The 25,162-nt window shown below is 47.0% G+C and overlaps 1 protein-coding gene across 7 annotated transcripts in view; it reads left to right on the top strand.

Annotated features, from left to right (window-relative positions):
- Nucleotides 1-25,162, top strand: part of LOC118906797 (E3 ubiquitin-protein ligase RNF185) — an 88,882-nt gene that overhangs the window by 23,245 nt on the left and 40,475 nt on the right. For 4 of the 7 annotated variants that reach the window (XM_036874467.1, XM_036874468.1, XM_036874469.1 and 1 more), the window contains 2 exons: nt 984-1,101; nt 23,193-23,292. In XM_036874467.1, coding sequence (XP_036730362.1) covers nt 984-1,101; nt 23,193-23,292 — 218 coding nt within the window. Of the gene's footprint in view, nt 1-983; nt 1,102-3,088; nt 5,512-10,812; nt 10,959-23,192; nt 23,293-25,162 lie in introns of those variants that run through there. The other 3 variants (XM_036874474.1, XM_036874473.1, XM_036874470.1) reach the window with 2 other exon arrangements.

The following is a 25,162-nucleotide window of genomic DNA, read 5'->3' as shown; positions in this document are numbered from 1 at the left end:
GCTTAGCACAGTGCCCAGCACAGAGTTGGCACTTAGAAAATAGGAGTTAACCTATTTACAATATTATGGTTCCTTCCGAATCTTTTCATGTGAAAGATGATGCAGTGTAGAACATATTGGGCTGGCCAAAAAGTTCGTTTCCACCATCTTATGGAAAAATCTGAACGAACTTTTTGGCGAACCCAACATTATAGGGAAAAAAAGCTGAGGATGATACCAAACTGTTGACAGTGGTCATTGGAGGGAGGGGTTATGAAGTGGAGGGTGAACAAGGAGACCTGATTTTCTGTGTTATTTATTCCTGTAATGTGTTAATTTCTCATAGCAAGCATATATTACTTTTGTAATCAGGAAAAAAAGTGTTTTGAATTTTTAAAATTCTCTGTAACAATATTAAAAGAAAAATCTGAGGGAAAATACTTATCCATATCTTTTCCACCTACATACATATTGTCACATACTTGTGACCATGGTGTTCAAACAATTTTGTCTGAAAGCTTGGTCATAAGAGTTTTTCTGTGTTGCTTCATAGTCAGTGTAATGTATCGAAATTTTGATCATGACCTCCATTGTTGGCCAATTAGAGTTCCACTTGTTTTGCTCTTATAGATAATGTGTAGCTTGTTCTATGTTCCCTTGTAATTGGGTATAGGAGTTGTTGACACTTTGGCTGTTATAAAGCATGTAGAAAGTTTTATTGGCTAGTGTGGGACTCTGGGAAGGAACCTGGAGCTCTGAGAACGCTTACTTGCATCAGCAGAGAGTTTTACTTTGGGTCAGAGCCAGTCCTTTCTGGCATTCATAGCTCCTTAGCTGGGACCCCTGGATGGCCAGGAGGGCGGAGGAGCCACCAGAGTTCCTCTGCCTTGAGATCTAGATGGGAGGAAAAGAGGGTGGGGAAGAAAGGCGGGTGCTACACATAAGGTGACGTGTGACAGGTGAGGAAAAACCTGCCTGTTCTGAATTGCATTTCTTCTACACAGGGATTTCAAGGGTTTGGATTTGGAGATGGTGGCTTCCAGATGTCTTTTGGAATTGGGGCATTTCCCTTTGGCATATTTGCCACAGCATTTAACATAAATGATGGGCGGCCTCCTCCAGGTAAGACCCTATTCTCTTACTGATTTTGCTTGAAGACTCCTAGGAATTCAGCAATATGTAGGATAATCAGCCTTTTCAAAATGTGCTAAACTCTTTTCTGATTACTGGTAGTCATGGTAATGATATTGCACACTTACCAAGTATTAGGCACAGGCACGTTCAGAGTGCTTTCCATTATAAACCTGGGATCCCCACGATGAGCCTGTGGGACAGATGTGCAATTAACTCCATTTTATAATTCAGAAAATGCTCAGTAATGTTTTCCAAGGTATAACCCATGCCCATAAAATGAAAAAGTATATACTCTACCCAGCTGAGTAAAAGCCTAGTCCTGGGCATATACCCGCGACTTTGACCATTGCGGGTGGGGAGGGGCCAGGCGACCGCAAGGAGTCTGGGCCTCCCTATTCTCTGGCATCTCTGGCCAGCTTCCCTCAGGACACACGTCGGGCTGGTCCTAAGCCTCAGCCCTTTGGGAGCCATGCCTAGGTCTGCCACCTGCTTCTACCTTTCTCCCTCCAGCCAGCTTGAGAGTGCTGGCTGCAGTCGGTGTAGGGCAGGGCAGCGAGGTAGGTGCCCTGGGCTCTATTGCAATCTGACGCCCAGGGCCAGATCCTGACCATGGAGCTGCAGAGCTGCCGAGGGCGGTTGAGCTCTGCTTGCACTCAATGGGGCTTCGTGTGCTGGGCACAGTGTGAGGTACAGAAGGGACCAGTGCGTGGCTCCTGGCCAGGAGCTTAGGCTCAAGGGACAGTAACCTCTCCTGAGCCATCCATTTGTCCCCTGCCCCCCCACCCGGGTGCTTGGCACATAGCAGACAATCGGTAAGTCTTTGTTGACTGCAGGCCTGCTTGGTTCCATCAGCGTGCCTAACTGGGGCATAATATAGCACCAAGCGATCTTGGGACTGCCCTTCCTTACCTCATCTACCTCAAAAGTTTCTCCTCTGTTCACATGCTGTTTTATCAGAGGAAAGAGACCCCAAAGGGCCAGGTGTGCTCTGCTCTGAAGAAGGGATAGGGCCCTGTGGAAGGAGCACGCACCTGCCTGCTAGTTTATTTCCATCCATCCTGGTCCAGGGCTCACCTGGGTTCCCCAGGTAAAGAGAGTTCACAGCCAGGCTGTGAACTCTCTTTATCCCCTTGCCACAGTCACAGTTTTCCCTTGTTGTGTGTGTTTGGTACAGTTTGCCCATCTGGGATGTAGTTTCTCTTAACTCTCCTTGCCCCACAGTCAGGACAAGGAGCTCTACGGAGTAGCTTTTCTCAAAGCAGAGAGGAGTGGAGACCCAGGTTCTCAGGCCACTTCTGCCCCTAGTTTGCTATGGATTGAGGGAGACAGGTCGTTTTGCCTGTCTGGGCTCTAGTTCTCATGTCTGGAAAAGGAAGGCACCTCACGCGGGGCTCCCTGAGACCCCTCCTGACTCATCAGTGCCAGAATCTAGAGACTCCATGACTCGAGAGGCAGTGTGTGGAGAGGCTGAGAGCACAGCTGTGGGCTCTCCACCAGCTCATGGACCTTGGGATCTTGGGCAGGTCACCTCATACCTGTGCTTCAGTTTCTTCTTACACAGAATGGGATAATAATGCCCAACAGGCAATAATGTGTATACACAACAGCACACACAAGATGCTTAACAAATAGTAGCTTTTATTTTTCCCTCCAAGACTTTCCTGGTTTATTTGCACCTGGAGACAAAACCCTCTTAGGACGAATTGGAGACTTTGTCCTCATTGTTATATGATTCCACATGTTTTTATAATTTGAATTTTGTTTTGCCTAATATTATTTGGGGTTTGGAAATATTTTTAGTGTGCAGGATTCTGTTGTAAAGAGATGAAGGTTGATGCTCTCGACTTCTGACTCCAGTGGGCAGTGTGTGCAGCTGCAGCATTCTCACAGCCTCCCTCCTCCCTCCTGACTCTAGTGGGCAGTGTGTGCAGCTGCAGCATTCTCACAGCCTCCCTCCTCCCTCCTGTCCCTCCAGCTGTCCCCGGAACGCCCCAGTACGTGGACGAGCAGTTCCTGTCACGCCTGTTCCTGTTTGTGGCCCTGGTGATCATGTTCTGGCTATTGATTGCCTAATGCTGGGCTCCCGGCCTACATCCATGCAGGGCCTCTGGACCGGTGACATGCCACCCCCACTCTTGATGTTTGGCTTCCTGGCTAATCCTGACCTCTGGAATCAGTGGGGTCGGTGACACATCAAGGAGTTTTGCTTCTCCATCAGAGCTTAGGGACTCAAGACCAGTCGTTGAGGACCCTGGAGTGTGGCCACTGCTGTAAACACCTCAGGCCTTGGCATTGAGTCATCTCTCATGGGTTACACCGTGAAATCCTGTTCCACCCAGCTCAGCAGGTCCTGACTCTGCACAGGGAAGAGGCAGGAGAAGAGGAATTGTCAGTAAAATTTCACCTGAATTTAATACTATAAAAACAAAGGGACGAACCAAATATGGAAACTTTTTTTCATCTCTTTAAATATCTCTTGGTAAGTGGCCTCTGAAGTCAGTGGGACTCCTCATACAGAGAGGTTCCCCTTCCAGATCGCAGTGCTATTCTGTCCTATTTCCTCTTCAGCAGAGATGCAAGAAATTGCTGTCCTATTAAGATCATAATTGCAGCAGCTGGAGCTGGAGTCGATTCATGAATTCACCAGGGACCCAAAGATCTATTGCCTCTGGGCTGTGCTCAGTGTCTTTGGCTCCAGAGTGGCTTGAATGACCTCCTGGTTTCCTGGCGTAGATTATCCCCAGAGACATGTGGTTTCCCATCAGTTTTCCCCCAAAACTATGCAAATCTGCCTCCCTGCCAGAGGGCACCCAGCCTAGATTACTGTTGAAGCCAGGACAGACTGCTGTTAGGAAAGACCTGCAGTCAGGGCTCAGGTGGGATTCGGAGCTCAGATGCAGGAACGACTGAACAAGCAGCCTTGTCCCTAAGGCCGCAGAAGCTCCAGGTGCATCCTTTCCCAGACCCCACAAAGGAAACTGGGAACCTTGTTGAGTCATCCCAGCTGCATGTTGAAGACCACCCTCCTCAGAAGCCAAATTGTCATTAAAGAAGAGGCAGGGAAAGGGGAGACCCAGCATGTGACTCTGATTTTGGTATGGTTTGAAGACCTCTTGTGTGTGTGCTAAAACCAGGGAAGCACTCTACTCCAGAGCAGGCAACCCCTGGTGGTTTGTAAAGCTGGGCGCAGAGCCCAGGGAGCCTCAGCACAAAGATAGGATGTGGTCTGCCTGTGGAAGTCTTCCCCTGGAAACTTGCAGGGAAGTCATTCTTCCCAAGCCCTTGATTTGTTTTTCAACTTCACAAGCTTCTTCATCCGAATTTGACTGAGGGAGTGTGTTGCCAGCAGGAGAACAGTTTACCTGGTGGAATGGTTCTCGCTCTGCCAGTCTGGCATCGTCCTAGAAATCCAGGCTCTTCCAGGAGACCCTTAGGGTAGGGGGAGATGGACTTACTCTGAGGGCCTGTCTGTCACTTCACCAGTCCACACTGCTCCTGAGTTTACCCCCAGCAATAGCCAACAAGTGGTTGAAAGCCCCACCTAGTGTTTGTTCCAGATATGGCTCTGCATAGCATGTGGAAACCAAGACCTTGAGGAAGATGAGGGAAGCCCTTCTCCTCTCTCCACTGCACTCCCCCACTTCCCCTTGTACCTTTCAGTGCCAGAGTTCAGTGTTTAAACAGACAAAATGTAAGTATTGAATAGGTGGTTCATTTACCGAATCCATTTGGTAGGAATAAGCCACCCGCTTTATGGTGTGCCTGATGGATTTTAAAGATTCTCTGGGCACCCACTCAAGAGTGCTCATTTTATCACCTTCTGGAAATCCCAGGTCTAACGGGCCCTGGTTTCTCAGTGCAATGTTCCCACCTAGCGATGGGAGAGAGGACTTCAGTCAGATGGACCAAACAGAAATGGGTTTCCAGAAGAAAGGTTAAAAAAAGAAGGGTTGTAGGTAGGAAGACAAATAACTTTGACCCTTTAACGAAGGGGAGTGAGCCCAGGAGAGCTCCACCAGCAAAGGCATCCCAGGAACCTGTTAGCAAAGCTAGCTTGGCCATGTGCCCTTTGATTTTGAACCTTGCCGGTCCCCACTCATGCTCTGCCAGGAGCTGGGGCAGGAGAGCCAACTTGGGACTGCTGGCCCAGCCCCGACAGGGAGGCCTCTTCCCAATGCCCCCGCAGGCTCACCACCTCACCCCCCTGCCGAGGCATTTTTCCTTTCTTTGTGTGTGTTTTCTGTGTTCTTGGCCCCCAACCCCTCCTGCCACCTTTGTGGATTAGGACCAGGTCCCAACCACAGTCAGAAAGTGATACCGTGTACACCTTGACCAGTCACTAATTTTCACTGTTGTAAAAGTGATTTGATTTAGAATTAAACAAATGGTTTTACATAACTGTGAGCTGTGGACTTACTGTGTCAGGGGAGTGGGGGGGAATGGGTTGAGGACTGGTCTGGCCTCTGGGAAGATTGAGGATGAAAGTCTTCAAACACCCATGGATAATTAGAAATGAGAAGCATAGGCTGGAGGCCTGGCTTCATTCACAGCCCCACCCAAGGTGTGACCTGTCTGACAGGCAGACCCAGTCCTCATAAGTGTATGGAATTCTGAAGGTTGTGGGCTGCCACCCTGGAGCTTAGCTTGTGGCCAAAAAGAGCCTTGAGGACAATCAGGTTGTTCCGTGTCAGCATCTCTCCCCATGTTCTTTGACAAGGCAAGCTGGCCTCCAGCCAAGCCCTCTACCTGGAACAGGGGGTGTGCTGCTCTGTAAGGTTCTGTGAGGTTCTCAGCAGAATGTGAGATGGAAGATGGTGATATTACAAACCTGGCCCAGCCTCGGGCTCCCCAGCACATCAGAGCTACAGGTCATCCCTCTGAAAGGAGCTCTTTTCTCCCCCTTAAACTTTGACCTAACAGTTACCAAGTTGAATAGTGCCAAGACATAGTAGGAAATGCAAAGGTAAGGGAACTCCAGGAATTCATAAGCCCAGTAAGAAAAGGAAACAAGGGCTTCCCTGGTGGCACAGTGGTTGAGAATCCGCCTGCCAATGCCGGGGACACGGGTTCGAGCCCTGGTCTGGGAAGATCCCACATGCTGCGGAGAAACTAGGCCCGTGAGCCACAATTGCTGAGCCTGCGCGTCTGGAGCCTGTGCTCCGCAGCGGGAGAGGCCGCGATAATGAGAGGCCTGCGCACCGCAATGAAGAGTGGCCCCACTTGCCGCAACTGGAGAAAGCCCTCGCACAGAAACGAAGACCCAACACAGCCATAAATAAATTAATTAATTAAATAAAATAAGTATTAAAAAAAAAAAAGGAAACAAGACACAGAAGTAGAATAGGACAATAAGGCCTCCATGTACCAGTCGTTCAACCCTGATAGCCATCAACTCAGGTCCAGTCTTTTTTTTTTTTTAATTAATTAATTTATTTATTTTTTATTTATTTTTGGCTGTGTTGGGTCTTCGTTTCTGTGCGAGGGCTTTCTCCAGTTGCGGCGAGCGGGGGCCACTCTTCATCGCGGTGCGCGGGCCTCTCACTGTCATGGCCTCTCTCGTTGCGGAGCACAGGCTCCAGACACGCAGGCTTAGTAGTTGTGGCTCACAGGCCTAGCCGCTCCGCGGCATGTGGAATCTTCCCAGACCGGGGCACGAACCCGTGTCCCCTGCATTGGCAGGCGGATTCTTAACCACTGCGCCACCAGGGAAGCCCCAGGTCCAGTCTTGATTCATCCCCACCCTGACACTGTTTCTCTCCCGTACCTGCACTGTTTTGAAGCAAATTCTAGTCATATCTCACCTATTAAGTATTTCAATATGCATCTCAAGGATTTTTAAAAATATAACCAAGATACTCTTTTATGTACCTTTAAAAATTGATGGTAATTCCTTAATATCATGTATCCAGTCATTGTTCAAATTTTTCTCGTTGTCTCATAACTCTTGTACAGTTTGAGTTGAGATCCAGGTTAGATCCATACATTGCTATTGGATGTCTCTTAAGTCTCTGTTACATCTATAGGATCCTCTTCCGTTTCTTTTCTTTCCCTTGCAGTTAGTTTGTCCTGTTCAGTTTCCTACAACTTCACTTTTGCTATTTGCATCACTGTGGTATTAAACTCTTCTTACTCTTGTATTTCCTATAAATTGGTTGTTAAATCTAGAGGCTTGGCCAGATTCAGGCTTGATTTTTTTTTTTTTTTTTTTTGGTAAGACTATGTCATGAGTGGTAGTGTATACTTCTTGTTGCATCATATCAGGAGACACATAATGTCTGGTAGTCCCTCTTTGTGATGTTAGCAGCCCTTACTGATCATTGTCTAGAACAGCACTGTCCAATAGAATTTTCTGCAGTCGTGGAGATGTTCTCTGTCTGCACTGTGCAACACAGTAACCACTAGACACATGTGCCTATCAAGCACCTGAAATGTGGCTAGTGGACTGAAGAACTGAATTTTTTGTTTTATCTCATTTTAATTTAAATAGCCACATATGGCTAGTGGCTACCATATTGGACTGTGCAGATTTAGATTAGTTCACAGGGGTTGCAAAATGATATAATTGAAAATAACAATGTGTTAAGAGTTTAGAGGACTTCCTTGGTGGCGCAGTGGTTAAGAATCCGCCTGCCAATGCAGGGGACACGGGTTCGAGCCTTGGTCCAGGAAGATCCCACATACCACGGAGCAACTAAGCCCGTGTGCCACAACTACTGAGCCTGTGCTCTAGCGCCCGAGAGCCACAACTACTGAGCCTGCGTGCCTCAACTACTGAAGCCCGCGTGCCTAGAGCCCATGCTCCACAACAAGAGAAGCCACCACAAGGAGAAGCCCGTGCACTGCAACGAAGAGTAGCCCCAGCTCGCCACAACTAGAGAAAGCACAGCAACGAAGACCCAACACAGCCAAAAATAAATAAATAAATTTATTAAAAAAAAAAAAGTTTAGAAACAAGACTGCACTTCTGGCAGAATGGGACAACAAAATTACAGAGAACATGGGGAGCAGTGGGGTTGTGGGGGACAGCTGGTGGTTGTAGGAATGGCAGAATGTTACAAGGGCAGAAGGTATTCAGGAAAAGCAGAGTCCTGGAGCAAAGGGAGTAGGGAGAGAAGGCTGTAGGGTGAGATGTGGTTAGTTCTTGAGGGCCAGGTTTGGCTGTTATTTTGTAGGCAATAGGGAGCTATTGGAGGTTTTTGAGCACAGAGGTGACAAACATAATTTTGGAAGATTAATCAGTCCATTTTAGGTAGGACGACTCAGGGAGAGGAGAAATTAGAGGTCCAAGACTGGCTTGGTCTGAGGCACATGGAAGTGAACAGTGGGAGTGTCTGGCTGTGGACCAGTAGACCAGTCCCCTCAGGATGGCAGAGCCAGACCTTAAGGTGTTTGTCAGGGCCCAGGTCCTCATTTCTGTAGGTCCAGAGAGTTGATTGTGAGTCAGTCAGCAGGATCTGGCCTCAAGGACTGACCAAGCCATGGTCAGGTAATCAAACTGCGGACAGGTGACCTGGTACTAGAAACCCAGAAGGCTTTCTCCCTGCGCAGACCTTTTCTGCCCTCCAGAACTCCCCTTGAGCTCACAAGTGATTTTGGAATGTTCTTTGTGTCCATGTTGAAAAGGTATCTCTGGGTTTTATCATTTCTATAGACTGCTGTTCTCTTCCTTTACATTTCAACTTGCATTTCTCAAAGTTACCTGAACTTCCCTGGGAGCAACTTGGGGGGGAGTTGTTTATCCTCCCGCTCCCTGCTGGTGAAGACCATGAGGCTGGAGGTGGGAAAGAAGTGTAATGAGAGAGAGTGAGGAGGGAGAAGAGACAGACCTGGGTGCCTTGCTGTGGGGCAGAGGGAGAGGGAAGACTCCCAGGGGGCCTTGGTTCCAAGGCTGCCAGTGCCTTGGTGTCTGGGAAAATACAGTGTAACCTCTTTCCATGTGCAGGGCAAATAAAAGCCTCACCCCTTTTCGCTAGCCATGAGGTGGCTTGTCAGGAGAGTCCCCTGGATCACCATCACTTTAATTCAATACACAGTTTTGTCTTTACTATAATCAGAGCAGAGATTTCCTCAGAAACTAAAGCCGACTGCTGAAGAGGTTCCCAGGAATGAACAGAAGTCAGGCATATCGCCCACACTGCCCCTCAGCACTTTCTTCACACTCAGGACCTCAGGGGCCACCTGCCACACCCAGAGGAGAAGAATCTGACCTGCATCTGGTTTGGAATACACGGTCAGAGCAGGAAGGAAGAGGATTGTGCTCACCTTTGTGTATTTCAGTGCTGGGTTGAACTTCGTCCTTGGTGGGAGTGTCGTGATCCATTTCCTTGGGCCCCATCCCTGTCCCTTCCTGGTTATTTGTACACTTTTCTCATGACCTAAATCTGATCTAAGGAAATAACAGTTGCCAAAGACCCAGCACAAGAGAATCAGATGGGAGGGACCTCAGGGACCAGCTGATGTGGCCGAACCTTAGTCACACAAAGGACCCCAATCCCCTCCCAAACCAAGTGAGGGGAAGTGGTTCTCTCAAGGCCCCTCAGCCACCTAGCGGCTGCGAGAAACCAGTCTGCTGTCCTAAATCCTGGTCCAGGGCTCTTCTCTACAAAGAAGAGTCCGAAGGGCAAATCTGGACCACTGGTACATTTCCTTTGACCTACATGGCATTTTTAGAATTTGAATGTTACCAACATTTTTAAAAGAGGGAAATTTCACCTAAATACCTGGATTTTTGGCTTATCTTGAAAAATTGGAAGATCTGGTGTTCGGGGTTCATCTACATACCTACCTGGCCTGCTAAGGATCTGCCACTGAGTGTCAGCTTGCTTATAGTGGCACAGACAAGTGGCTTCTCTGAGCTGGAAGCTTCTAAGAAAAGCCCACCCTCAACCCCCCTCAAAGCTATTTGTGGGTAAACCTGGTTTCTCCATATTCATATTCTTGATTCCAGACACTCTACTGGAAAGAGCTTTCGACTGGGGATTAAGAGCCTGCGTTCCCATCCCAGCTCAGCTCCTAATGAGCTGAGCCATTTTGAGGTTCGAACTTGTCCCCTCTGGTCCTCAGCTGTCTGCATCGGTAAAATGGGCAGAGGGGGACTTCCCTGGTGGCGCAGTGGTTAAGAATCCGCCTGCCAATGCAGGGGACACGGGTTCGAGCCCAGGTCCGGGAAGATCCCACATGCCGTGGAGCAACAAAGCCCGTGTGCCACAACTACGGAGCCTGCGCTCTAGAGCCCGTGAGACACAACTACTGAGCCTGCGTGCTGCAATTACTGAAGCCCGTGCGCCTAGAGTCCGTGCTCCACAACAAGAGAAGCCACCGCAACGAGAAGCCCGCGCACTGCGACGAAGAGTAGCCCCGGCTCGCCACAACTAGAGAAAGCCTGCGGGTAGCAACGAAGACCCAACACAGCCCAAAATAAATAAATAAATAAATATTAAAAAAAAAAAAAATGGGCAGAGGGTCCTCTGTGTTGAGATCTCCAGCCTGCGCAGAATCACCCTCACCAGTTCGGGCACCCACAGAGGGCGCAGAGGCTAGGCACCAGGGCCGCCGCAGAGCCAGAACCAGGGGGCGGGGCCAGGTCCCGGGGCGGGGCTAGGCCCAGGGGCGGGGCTAGGCCCAGGGACGGGGCCCGGCGTCGGCTGGGCGGGGCGTCGGCGGGCGGGCCCCCGTGCCAGGTGCGGTTTGGTCCTCCCCGGGCGCCGTAGGCGGCGCATCTCGCTCGCGCCCCGGGCAGAGGTCCTCGCGCGCCTGAGGCGGCGGCAGGAGCTGAGCGGAGACGCCGCTGTAGCGGCCTCCTTTTCCCTATTTCCGCGCCTCTGGGACCATGGCCGAGCAGGCGGGTAAGGAAGGGCTGCGCCGTCCTGTCCCGGTCCCGGGGCGCCTGAGGGGAGCTGGCGGCCTCTCGGGGGTTTCGGGCTGAGTGGACCCCCGTGGGTACCGGCTTCTTAGAGGGAGAACTTGGGGAGTGAGCACAGCGCTCCCCGAAGACTCGGAGGTTGTGGGGAGCGGGGATAGAGGGCTCGCGGGGAGGGGGGCAGGCAGGGTGGGCGGCTTCCCGCGAGTTGAGGTCCTTGGGAGGAAGGGATGCTGGGGGGCACCTTTTTTTGTGGACCTGGAGACTGCAGGTCCTCAAATTAAAACTCTTTCTAAGGAAGCTGAGGGGACCGGTTTCCTTTGGAGTCACGGTTTGGGGGAATGTGGGGAGTACGGCATCCTCAGAGTTTGGGTAGGTTCTGAGGGTATGGAGAGTTACCCCGTGTTCTGGATTTTCTGTGGAAAATTAAGGAGAGTATGACTTTCCCACGGGATCCAAGGCTTCTGGAGGGTATCTTGGTGCCTGCGGTCTCCTGGGTCTTGGGGTTCTTTGCAGGAAGTAGGGCATTGTGGGCTCCCTTGGGGTTTAGGACACGACTGGGGGTAGGGAGATATTGAAGCTTCTTCCTGAGGCAGGTAGGCCTCCTGGGGCTCTGGGCCCTCCCATGGCCCCTCTGAGACCAGAAAGGAATGTGGCCAAACACCTCCTGGAAGGAAGAGTGTCTAAGGGTGAAGGGTAGCTTCAGGGTTAGGTTGGCTGGGCCTGCGGTCCCCTCCCAGTCATCTCACACCACCCTGCAGCTTCCTGCCCTCCTTGCCTGTCCCCCAGTACCAGGAACTTTCTGTTTCCCAGAAAGTTGTGGGAAACACCCACCTGTGTGGGTGGCCCAGCCTCTAGGTCGACCAGGGTCAGCGTCCAGAAGCTTTCTAGAGCTGGCAGGAGGGAATAATGGAGGAGGGAGGCTGTCCTGGATATCTGCCCCCGCTTCCTGGCTTTCAGCCTGTGGACAGTCACTTCCTCCATCCTGAATAAAAGGACCAGGCCACCAGTGGGTCACTTCCTCACCATGGGAGCATGGGATTGTCTCCTCATTCTTGATAATAGGCTTTTGGAGAAAAAGGGCTAGAGGTAGACGTTCTCCGTCCCTTCCTATTTTACTTTTTTTTTTTTTTAGTTTCCAGAATTCTTTGTCTGAAATGATTTCTAATGATTTTTTCTAACCTTTGAGTAACATAGGTTCCCTGTCTTGAACCTTGATTCTCAGAAACTTGCGAAAGATCTTAGAGTGCAATAGTGTTTATTAGATCTTTCTCTGAGTGAACCAAAAAGCTGTCTAGAGGCATTAGTGCCTCTAGATGCATTAGTTTGTACATTCTTCCATAAGAATATTTGTTGGATACTTCTGGGCCACACACTAAGCCAAGCGCTGAGGAGTATAATGATGAGCAAAACGACACAATTCTTGGCCTTTGTGGTGCTTACAGCCCTAGCAATGTACAGTAAATAATTGAGGTGACAATTGAGATAAATGCCATAATAACTGAGATAAGCAGTTGAGATATGTAAGATTGCACCAGGGGCAAGGGAAGTGGATAGGGAACACATTCCTTTATAAAGCAAGTTTATGCTGAGCCCTGAGGATAAGTAGAAGCTAGTCCAGCTAAGAAAGGGTGAAGAACTTTTCAGGCAGAGGGAACATAAAAAAACCCTGAGGCAGAAAGGCATGTGGTGCCTTTGAAGACTGAGAGAAGGCCAATACGGCTTTTTTATGGATGAGGAGACTAAGGTTCAGAAATTACTTGTTCAAGGTTCCATAGCCAAAAAAATAGCAGTGGTCAGAGTTCATATTTTCTAGCTTCAAATTTGTTGCATCATCCTCTCTGTATCACAAACACCAGAATTAGGTTGCCCATGGAGTCAGAGAAGGAAGCGGGACTTAAACTTTTACTTGTTCTGTCAGAGCTGTGTTCCAAGACAACTCAGATTCCTGTGTAACAGGAGAATCAACAGCAAAGAAATCAAATATTTGCTGAGTACCGATGATGTCTAAGGCACTGGGCTGGGCCAAGTGTTACCTGTTATAAATTTTAACAGATGCTAGAGATAATGTAACTCTCCTCATTTTACATGTTAAGAAACTGAGGACTAGGGAGGAAAATGGATTTGTCTAGGGTTACTCAACTAGTGGTAGAGCCAGGACTAACCTAGGACTTGTCCAGTGCTCTTTCCAATATTCCAGGGTCCTTGAGGCATACAGGGTCTGGCACACAGTATTTGTGGAAATGAATAATATGTGGTTTATGCTTTTGAGAAATTCACTATTTAGAGTAATTGAGGAAAAAATGAACAAATCAAGGCAAGCTATTATAAGGCCTATAGGTGATAACATTAGGGAATTTCAAAGGTGAGGGAGAACTTTATTCATACATTTATCCCACAAATATATAATTGAGTTCCTACTGTGTGCCAAGCACTTCTAGGCCCTGGGGGATACAACAGGGAGCAAAATAGATCAAATCCCTTCCCTTGTGGAGTGTATGTTCTGGTGGCAAGAGACAGACAATAAATAAATACATGAATATCATATGTCAGGGATAAATACTCTGAAGAGAGATGAAGTATGATAAGGGCATAGGTGCAGTGGGAGGTCAGGGGAACCTCTCTGGTTGATGACATCTGAGCAGAGAAATGAAGCAAGGGAGTGAGCCATTTGCATATCTGGGGGTAGAACATTCTGGACAAGGAATAAAAGAGAATGAGCAAAGACCCTGAGCCAGGAATGTGCTTGGCATGTTTGAAGAACAGCAGGGTGTCCAGGGTGGCTACCAGATTTGGTCAGGGAATGCTTGAGGGAGGTAAGATTTGAGAGGTCTCAGGTAGGTTAAAAAAAAAAGGGCAGGGGGGTTTAAGGGGTAAGGAAGAAAACTGGGGGAGTAGGATTGCAAAGGCAGGTGAGTTTCAAGATCTTCACAAGGGGTGGTGAATTAATATGTGTGGTGGAGGCAAAGATTGGGAGGTGTGGGAAGTGGAAGATAAGGCTGGGAGGGTGGGTGAAGCCAGACTGCAGAGGGTTTAATGCCAGGCTTGTAGACTTTTCTGATCTGCAGCAGAGACCATAGGTTTAGAGTCAGGGAGAGTCGTGATGTGGGCGTTTTGTGTTTATACTATCAATCTGGCTTTGGTGGGCAGGATGGATTGGACAAGGGTGAGGAAAAGCACCAGTCTGGAGGTGGGTACATACAGTGGACCCTGAGCTGAGGTTGTTAGTGATAGGAATGGAGAAGGAGGCACTGACCAGAGGAAAATGCCTCATGTCATGGGCAGGGTTGGGTGACTTGAATGGCTCTGGATATGGGATGGAGGGAGCAAGGTAGGGTCCAAGAAGACCACAAGGTTTTAAAGCTGAATAGAAACCCATCATGTTCAAGAGGCAGTATTAGGCTTTCCACATTCCTGGTGGGTTGTCTTCCTCTTCTGGAGGCTGTGCTGATTTCCAGCCCAGGGCTGGCCTCTGATCAGTGCAACCTGGGGTTGGGGGCTCAGGCTCAGGCATACTAGGGAAGGATGGAGCCCACCCCCAGGTATCACTTCGGCATTTCAGTGAGAGGGCGTGGAGCTGTAGCAGTCTCTTACAAGTCTATATTCTTTCCCACTCTTGACCTTTCTTTATACAGTAGCAAGAATTAGACTCTTAACTTTTTTTTTTTTTTTTTAGACTCTTAACTATTAATTCACATCCAACAGTAGCTAAAACACGAAACCATTGCTTGGTTCTATTAAAGTACACCTTGAGCGTCCATCCTGGGATTCTATTTTGTCAGATCTCTCTACTTGTAATTTATTTTTCCAGTAAAGAAAGTCTAAAATGTAGTTAAAGACAGACTTCGGAGTAAGCAGACCTGTGGTCTAATCCCAGCTCTAACACTTGTTAGTTGAGCAGTTCAGTTTCCTTTTCATTAAAATGGGAACAATAATAGTCCTTTGATACTAGTCCTTATTTCATGGAATCTTTATATTCAGTTAGTTCATGCTTGCCTAGTGCTTAGGACACTGCCTGGCATATAATAAGGACTCAAAGTAGTTTTTCCCTGCCATTGACAATGGGTTGAGAACTGCCATCTGAGAATGTATGAATTGGTTAACCAGTTCTCTGATAAAGAGATTCTTTGTAGGCCTTCCCCTAGATAAGAAAATGCCTACTCATTCACAGCTAAGTAAACTTATGGTTGGAAGTGAGAACCTGAGGGCCGGAAAGCCGAAAGCGACAAGAACCATCTGTCTTGTTTGTTTCTCTACCAAGTGTCTTATTACTCTACCAAGCTTGCCCTGCCCCCAGTACCTGGTTTGTCCCTCTCTGACGTGTGTTATTTTTTTATATATCCTTGCCCCTCATACCCATGAGCACTCGACAAGGGCCCCATAAGTTCATGGCCTAGTCTCTGTCTTGCACATGGACACATAGAAGACATTTGCTGAATTTGTTTTGAAAACATTCCCATCAGATTTTAGAGGCTAATGTATTTAATAGCTCAGCGTTTTCCCCAGCCAGTCCCCTAGATATACATGAAAGAAAGAAGAAAAGCTACTCACAATTCAGTTGCCAACTAAGTGCCAGGCACTGTGAGAGGTATTTTCAGGTAATATTATGTTCTTTCTCTTAATCCTCTTGGTAATGCTGTAAGGTGGGTGATATCCTCTTTTTAAAGATTAAGAGACAAGGGGGTGAAATAGGTAAAGGGGATTAAGAGGTACAAACCTCCAGTTATAAATAAGCCATAGGGATATAAGATACAGCGTAAGGAATAAGGTCAATAACATTGTAATAACTTTGTATGGGGACAGGTGGTTACTAGATTTTTTGTGGTGATCATTTTATAATGTATGCAAACATCAAATCGCTATGCAGTACACCTGAAACTAACATAATGTATGTCAACTATATTTCAATTATTAAAAATTACTGATAGGAACTGGGGGAGAAAGTTATTTGTTTACTTTCTTAAAAAAAGATTAAGAGACAGGCTCAGAGAGGTTAAACAATTTGCACAAGGACACAGAGCCAGGTTTCAAACCCAGATCTAACTCCGGTTCTTCTGCTTGACCCTTACAAATTTTTCCTAATAAACTAAGGAGAGGCAGAAGAGAACAACAGCAAGAATAAAACCTCTGAGATGCCTATGTCTGTGCCTTGACCTGAAAAATGAGTGGCCCCTGTTTTAGTGTCACAGACTCTCAGAGTTAGGAGTAATTTGATCCCTCCTTTTATGAAGGAAGACTCTAAGGTCCAGAGAAGTCCAGGAGCACCTTTAAAAATCGTCTAATCTTTCTTCCTTAGACACTCCCTTTGGTAATATTTGATAAGCTAGTGAGGAGGAAAACTCTTTGGGATACAGGGGAGAATTTCTAGAGGAATGTTAATCATTACTGTTAATCTTGTTGGTAGTCACTTCATTCAAATGTGATCTCTTCTCTCTTGGTTGTTCCATACCAGTTGCTGCCCTGCCCCTCTGCTTCCTGCTTTATCCTGGAACAAGTTGGATTTATATACCTGACCTGCCAGCTCCCAGGGGGCACAATAGTTACCGTACTTGTTTTGTGCTGCACTGAATTGGCTGGGTTTTGTTCCAGGTTCTCATAGTCTAGTGGAACATGAGAAGCACCAACGATTTTTTTTCTCAAGTGAAAGGATAGGATCTGTGCATGTTGGTTCAGGCCAAGCTTTATGGTCTCGTGAGCTCTCAGTGCTTGGGGATTTCTCACCACTTTGAAGTTGAAAAGGACTAGTTTGCAGAAACCCAGTTCTTAGACCAAGATTAAGGTGAATGTTAGTGTCTTGTGGGAAACTCACTGGCCCTGAGCTGGGGTACCAGGCTGAGCCCTTCCAAGTCTCAACTTGTCTGAGGCTGCCTAGGGTCATAAAAATGCAACAGGTCTGGTAGTCTCAGAACTTGGTTTTGAGCCCCTCCTGGACCAGCTTTCTGATGGTTAGACAACTCAATTCTTCTCCAAGCCCATTTTTCTTTCAGAAAAATGAAAGGCTTAGGTTTGAGTAGATGATTTTTAAGGGCCCTTCCAGCCTTACCATCCTGCTACCCTAGTGCCTACCGCAGTAGAGTCACAGATTGTTTGAGGCTCATGTCACCAATTATTAAGTTGGGAGAGAGAAGGGTATAGAAGCTGAATGTATTTTATACCAGCATTCAAAAGATCCTGAAGGTGAGAAACTTTGTAATGAGCCATTTGTTACAATTCTCACCTTGTTTGCATCTCACACTTAGCACTTCTTAAAAGCAACAAATCCCAATAATAACCATGAAGGCATGGTTTTCTGTTTATTAAACACCTGACAAGGGGTCTGTATTGTTTGAAGCTGCTGGGGACATTTACTTAGTCAAGCTCCCTTTCTGGACTCTGACAATCAGTAGCCACTGTTGATAAGTCTGCAAATAGGAGAGGTAAACACAGTCGAGGGAGAGGTGAACAGCCTGGTACAATGAGGTATTTTCCTAGAGGAAGACTTTCCCAGCCGGACTGGACCCTAGATTGGTCTTCCACTAGGCCTCACAGAAATCTCCAAGACTTTGTATTATTACATTTCTCTTACATTTCCTAGAATGAAGGTTGTAAGAGAGTTAGGATCATTGACTTTTAGGGCTGTGTAAGGGAGCTGAAGAGGCCAAGAGTATTTTTGAAGAAAGTCTGGGTTTGGGAGGCTGAAGGCTCTGGGTGAATAGCCTCCCTTGGGTACAGTGTGACAGACTGAGGCATGTGCGTCTACATGTGACTTTACCTGGAGGTAGTCATGGGGGAGCCAGGACACATTCCAGGTGAATCATTGCTGCTGACCGTTGGAGCTTATCTTTGGAAATTACCTTTATAGCTGGCAGTTGGGTCCAGTTTTTCAGTTGGATTTGCCACACAAAGGAGTGTCAGTTCTGCACCAGACTTCATGCTAGGCCCTGGAGATTTGAAGATGATCAAGATGCAGTCTTTGCCCCTTATAGCTGGGGGCGGTGGTGCAGAGAGGAAGGGACTAAAGGAGACAGAAACATAATGAACTGTAGTTATAGAACAAATGATATAAAACAGGTAATACACCAAGTGAAACGAACACTTCCTGCCTTTGGGGGACCATCAAGGAAGGATGGAAGTCTGATTAAGGGAGGAAAAGGTGGGTAAATAAAGTATCCTAAACACACAGAGTAGCTATAGGTGTGAATGTTAGGATACAAGACCATGAATTTGTGTGGCAGGAATAAAAAATAAATCAAGATGTGACTAGAGCATTCGTTTGTACAGGAGGTTGAAAGATAAAGGTTCTTTGGGGCCACCTTGTGGAGGGCCATCCCTTCTTTCAATAAATATTTCTTGAGGGACTGTAGTAGGCCAGGGACTGGTCTTAGTTCCCCTAGTCCTTAGGAGCTAACAAGAGCCAGCTTTAGTGATGAGTGAGGAGCTTGTGTTCCTGCCTCAGGACCTTTACACAGATCTCCCCGCCATCCCAGTCTCCAGTGTTACCCTTTCCTCCTCCTTTTGCCTGGTTAATTTCTATTCATCCTTTAGAGCTCAGCTTGGAAATTACTTCCTTAAGGAATATGTTCTAGTTTGCCCTACCCAACCCCATTTGCTTAGTTATGAACTTGATATCTTCTTCCTACCACTTGCCCCAATTATAATGAAAATAATTATGTTATTGTTTAATATCTGCTCTATGTTTAATCTCTCTCTTGTTTGCTGCTCTTTCCCGAGCATGGTGTTAGACACATAGTTGGCATGCAATAAATACTTGCTAAAAGAATGACTGAAGCGTGTCCATTGAATTTAGCAATAAGCGGTCACTGTTGACCTTGGTGAGACAGTTTCAGAGAAATGGTGGGGGTGGAAGTCAAACTGCAGTGGATTGGGCAGTAAATAGGAAGTGAGGAAACGAAGGCAGTGATGTGTAGACAACTTTTTTTTTTTTAATTGAAGTATAGTTGATTGTATCAGTTTCTGGTATACAACAAAGTGATTCAGTTATATATATATATACATATATATATTCTTCTTCATATTCTTTTCCATTATGTTTTATTACAGGATATTGAATATAGTTCCCCATGCTGTACAGTAGCTCCTGTTGTTTATCTGTTTTATATATAGTAGTGTGTATCTGTTAATCCCAAACTCCTAATTTATCCCCCCCTGCCTTTTCCCCTTTGGTAACCATAAGTTTGTTTTTTATTAGACAACTTTTTTTTTTTTTTTTTTTTTTTGCTGCGCCACATGTCTTGTGGGATCTTAGTTCCCCGATCAGGGATTGAACCCGCGCCCTTGCAGGGAAAGTGCGGAGTCCTAACCACTGGACCGCCAGGGAATTCCCTATTAGACAACTTTTTAATATGTGTGGCTGTGACGTGGGGAAGCAAGGGTGGTAGCTAGAGGAGAAAGTGGGGTCCAGGTTTGTTTTTTTTTAATGGGAAAGACTTGAATTTATTTAAATGACAGTTGGAAGGAGCCAGTGGAGAAGGGAGTGGTGGTGGAGACTGTCTTCTGAGAGGTGGGATGGGGTGGAGTCAACAGTTGAGTTCTGTAGACATTGGGGAGTCTGGGTGAGCCAGCTAAGACTGTGCAGCACACCAGGAAAAGAAGCCAAACACCTGAACTTGGGCTGTGCTGAAGGACAGAGAAGGATTGGAGGGACATTTCAAAGGTGGAACCAGGTGGCTATGAGAGGAGGGAGTAGAGAGTCTTGATTTTTGTGCCCCTAGTGCCTAGCACAGAGCACGTGTTACATTAAGTGTTTGAATGGCTTTGAGTTTCTCAAGAGTGGAGGGGGATTTCCCTGGTGGCGCAGTGGTTAAGAATCCGCCTGCCGGGCTTCCCTGGTGGCGCAGTGGTTGAGAATCTGCCTGCCAATGCAGGGGATGCGGGTTCGAGCCCTGGTCTGGGAAGATCCCACATGCCGCGGAGCAACTCGGCCCGTGAGCCACAATTACTGAGCCTGCGCGTCTGGAGCCTGTGCTCGGCAACGAGAGGCCGCGATAGTGAGAGGCCCGCACACCGCGATGAAGAGTGGCCCCCGCTTGCCACAACTAGAGAAAACCCTCGCACAGAAACGAAGACCCAACACAGCCATACATACATACATACATACATAAAAAGAATGTAAGCAGACAAGAATAGCATTAAAAATATAAAAAATTTTAAAAAAAATTAAAAAAAAAAAGAATCCGCCTGCCAATGCAGGGGACACGGGTTCGAGCCCTGGTCCAGGAAGATTCCACATGCCGCGGAGCAACTAAGCCCGCGTGCCACAACTACTGGCACACGGGCGCCCAGAGCCTGTGCTCCGCAACAAGAGAAGCCACTCCAATGAGAAGCCCGCGCACCACAATGAACAGTAGCTCCCGCTCACCGCAACTAGCGAAAGCCCGTGTGCATCAACAAAGACCCAACACAGCCAAAAATAAATAAATAAAATAAATAAATTTATATTAAAAAAAAAAGACTGAAGGGCAGGGCAGGCTCTGGAGGGTGTGGCCATAACAAGTTATCTCGAATATCTTCATAGTGGAAAGTCCTGATTCTTTTTGAATTTTGGAAACAACCAGAGGTCACTCAGAGCCAGGATGTTGAATTGTTGAGTAAGTGGGTGGTCAGGTCAGAGACTATTCCTTGCCGGTTAAAAAGTAAAAGCAAGAAACAAGGTGTGGCTTAAAATAATGAGATTTGCTGGTGACAGCCTGAAAGCCCTTTCATGTAAGAGTTCCCAAACTCTGGTACTTCCAGAATTTGGAAGATTCATTTGGATATCTGTGTTCATTAAAAACCCTCTCACTAAAGGGAACCCTCTTGCACTGTTGGTGGGAATGTAAATTGATACAGCCACTATGGAAAACAGTATGGAGGTTCCTTTAAAAAACTAAAAACAGAACTACCATATGACCCAGCAATCCCACTATTGGGCATATACCCTGAGAAAACCATAAATCAAAAAGAGACATGTACCACAGTGTTCACTGCAGTGCTATTTACAATAGCCAGGACATGAAAGCAACCTAAGTGTCCATTGACAGGTGAATGGATAAAGAAGATGTGGCACATACATACAATGGAATATTACTCAGCCATAAAAAGAAACGAAATTGAGTTATTTGTAGTGAGGTGGATGGACCTAGAGTTTGTCATACATAGTGAAGTAAGTCAGAAAGAGAAAAACAAATACTGCATGCTAACACACATATATGGAATCTAAAAAAAATGGTTCTGATGAACCTAGGGGCAGGACAGGAATAAAGATGCAGACATAGAGAATGGACTTGAGGACACTGGGTGGGGGAGGGTAAGCTGGGATGAAGTGAGAGAGTAACATTCACATATATACACTACCAAATGTAAAATAGATAGCTAGTGGGAAGTAGCTGCATAGCACAGGGAGATCAGTTCGGTGCTTTGTGACCACCTAGAGGGGTGGGATAAGGAGGGTGAGAGGCGCAAGAGGAAGGGGATATGGGGATATAGGTATATGTATAGCTGATTCACTTTGTTATACAGCAGAAACTAACACAACATTGTAAAGCAATTATACTCCAATAAAGATGTAGAAATAATAATAATAATATAAAAAAAAAACCTCACTAATTCACTGTCTCACCCATAACCCAGTTTGAATGAGTGTCTCAGACTTTTCTGCCTTGGAGTTTGTGAGGTTGATGGTGCACTGTCCGACCACTACCACCCAAAAACCACAAAGGCCCCTCCCTCTTGAGAGTCTAGGAAGTTTAGATCCAGGAGATGATACATGTATGGGAGAGGAGCGGGTGGGTCGAGACTTTAAAGCCTTCTGCCAGCTCATTTAACTCTCCTCTGGGCTATGAGGACAGCTGTCTGTGCCCTGGCTGCCCCAGAATGCCGCCAAGCAATCCTGAAGTGCCCGAAGCCATGCATTGTCTATTCATGGCCCCTGTGCCTGTAAAACAGGGTCCGGTGACTGTCACTGTGCCTGTGGCAGTCTGGAGTTTCCCAGAGAGAACAAAGCCGCACACACGGGGCGCACAAGGGAGTCTTGTAACAACCTTGTCCCGCTTTCTAGGGCTGAGTCAGGTACCACAACTTGATCCCTGCTGCCCTTTTATTTCAACAAGTTAGCATCTGAGCCACACCAGGAATATTGTGCTCTGTCCCTTTTGGAGGAACGTGGACTGACTCTGTGCTACTGCCCATGCTAATCTCTCAGCCTACACAGCTCTTCCCCATCCTTTTTCAGCCTGTAGTAAATCTTCCCCATCTTTCAAGGCTCAGCTTCCCCTGCAAAGACTTACCTGGCTCCCCTGAGTGGAATGAGCAGTAACTAGAAAGAGCACAGGCTTTAGAATGGGGCAGACCTGAGTTGGGATGCTAACTCTGCCGCTTGGCCTTTCACCCCCGGCCCCAAGCTTCAGTTCCCTCATCCGTTAAATGAATATAATAATACCTGTCTCATGGGATTGTTTTGAGAATTAAATGAGATTGGGTCTGTGAAAGCATCTAGCACAGTTCTTGGCATATAGGAGGGATTAAATGTTTGTTCTTTCCCTTCTACCCTTGTAATTTCTTTCTCTGAACTAAGATAGCACTTTGCTTATACCCCTGAAATAACATCTCAGTGAAAAAGTACAATATGGAAGAGTTTCTTTTCCAGTGGATTTCCTCTTCGAGGAGCAGGGGTAATTTATCCAACAGCCTCCAATGTAGAGCTTGGACCCATGGGTCCAACAAGAGGACCCATGATGTTGGTTGAATGAATGATGGAACTATTGGGGTGATGGAAAATCTGCACAACCAGGGCTTTTGAAGAGTAGGGAAAGGCAGCAACACGTGTAACCTAGAGAGGAGAAATTTCTGGGTGCTGGCTGGGGACCATTGTAGGAAAGGCTGACCCGAAAAGAAAGAGACTTTGTTCATTTCATCTACTCAGAGCTATAAGCAAGGGCTGAAGGAAAGGAAAAGGCAGGTTTTGTTTCAGTAGAAAAAGGAACAACCAGAACCGTTTTTTAAAAAGTCTCATTTTAAAAAATGAGGCTACTTTTGAGGCCAGGAATTCCCTGTGGCGGGGAGATGAACAGCTGGATGAGCGCTCACCAGGGATCTTGTGGAGGAGGGAACTGTGCATCCAGCAGAGCATCGCCCAGCCCTTTCAGTATGAGAGTCCGTTAACTTGGTCTTCTTCTACATGGTAGGAATCCCATCCCTGCACCCCTGCTTCTTTGGCCTCTGAACCCCTTGGTTTTGTGTGCAGGTGAAGATGCCTGGAGGTGTCGGGGCTGTGGAGACCATGTCGCTCTGAACCAGAGGTTGTACAGGACTGTCAGCGAAGCCTGGCACAGCTCCTGCTTCCGGTAAGTGGGTCCACACCCCTGTCTTTGCCAGTGCACTGCGGACCAGGCACTATTTCATCTTCTGGAAAATACAAAACAAGCTTCCTACTAGAGAGTTTCCATTTCGGGGGAGCTCAGGGAGCAAAGGGATATGCCCAGGAAGAGCACGTGAGCAAACACCAGGTGAAAGTGGAAGAGCCACACATGGGCCGGGTGCAGCTAGAGGTGGGGGGTTTGGGATGGGAGGAGACCTTTCCGGGGTATCCCAGCACCCTCACTTTATAGGTGAGGAGACCGAGGCCGAGAAAGAGCGACTTTCCCATGCCTGCACTGCTGATTACGCAGTTGCCTCAAGGGTTGTTTGTAGTGCAGCTGGCAGAGCCAGCTCTTCTTCACCACGGGATGCCTCCCTAGTTTCCTGCTTTTTGTTATTAACTTTATTATAGCTCTTAGATTATTGTTTGGAGGCAGCTCGGTTTCTTGAAAATATCACAGACTTTAACGTCAGATTTGTTCCTCTTCTCTGAGACTCTGTTTCCTCATCAGGAAAATAAAGGTGTTAATCATCTCTGTCACAGACTTGTTGAAATTGAAGTCATGTATGCCAAGGGTCCAGCTCATGGTAGGCACCCACTGAATGGTTGGAATCCTTGAGAGTGGGAGCTTGTCTTTGTATTCTCCAGAGCATAACACAGCGCCTGGCCTGCAGTCATTCCTCGTCGGAGGCTGGGTGGGCATTTGTGGCCCCCCGTGGTCTGAAGTGGCAGGGCCGTGCTCAGATCTGAGAATGAGACAGACCGTAGATTGGCACCATGTGCTGTAAACTCCAGCTCCCACACACAGCTCATGTTGCAAAGCATCCCCTGTGCTGATATCAAGAAATTTAATTGACCTTTAAGCACTTGTCTCCACCCAGGGAATTACGTGGGGGGTTGGCCTGGAGAGCTCTGGCCTCTGGAAGAGTTGGAGCATTTTTCTGCCCTTTCAGCTCTAACTCAGAGCTCTCCAGTCTTCTCTGTGGATCTGATTGCTTTGGTTACTCCTCCTTGGTTACCCTCAGGGAATTTGATTCCACTTTTACTTTGCCTTTTAGTAAGATAGGAGCAGAGTATCAGAGCTGCAGGGGCCTCTGGCTAGTCTTTTCATTTTACAACTGAGGCAAACGAGTAGCATCAGAACCCAAAGAGTTCCCAGACTGAGGCTCTCCTTGGCCTCCAACCCATACGGTCGTATTTGTTCCTGCCATTTTCCCATTTGTATGAATATCTTCTATCCAAAATAAGCAGGAATGGGTAGAACAAGCTAATCTTTGGGATTTCTGGATTCTCCTATAACTAGAAGAACCACCTACTATATGATACAACTCCTTCATATCACAGATGTGAGGCCTGAAACCAAAAAGTCAAAAAGTTAGGCCATGGAAGAAAAGAGCTGGCCCTAGAACTGAAGATGCTAGCTTGTTAGAGTGCACTGTGTGTCTGTGTGTGTGTGTGTGTGTGTGTGTGTGTATAAAAGAGACAGACACACAAATACATGCTCATAAAGAAGTAAGGCACGTTATCCTGGTGGGAAAGAGTTCAGGCTATGGAAGAGACTGTCTGGTTTCAAATCCTGGCTTTGCAGTTTATTAACTGACCGTAGGTGACTTCCCTGAACTTCAGGTACCTCATCTGTAAAATGGGGATAAGAATAGTACTCATCCCACAAGGTTGTTCAGGAGGATTAAATGTGATAACCTATGTAAAGTCCCTAGCATAGCATCTGACACACAGAAAACCTTTAATAATCAGCAGTTGTCACTTTATGTTATATTGTGAATGTGTGTCTATATACACCTACATGCATACGTGTATTTCTCTTAACACACTCATTGGTCATTTGATGTGGAGCC

Source organism: Balaenoptera musculus, chromosome 14 (genome assembly GCF_009873245.2).
Source record: "Balaenoptera musculus isolate JJ_BM4_2016_0621 chromosome 14, mBalMus1.pri.v3, whole genome shotgun sequence".
Taxonomy (NCBI): Eukaryota; Metazoa; Chordata; class Mammalia; order Artiodactyla; family Balaenopteridae; genus Balaenoptera; species Balaenoptera musculus.
Note: the sequence above shows the minus strand (reverse complement) of the source record. Positions and strands in the feature narration are given on the sequence as shown.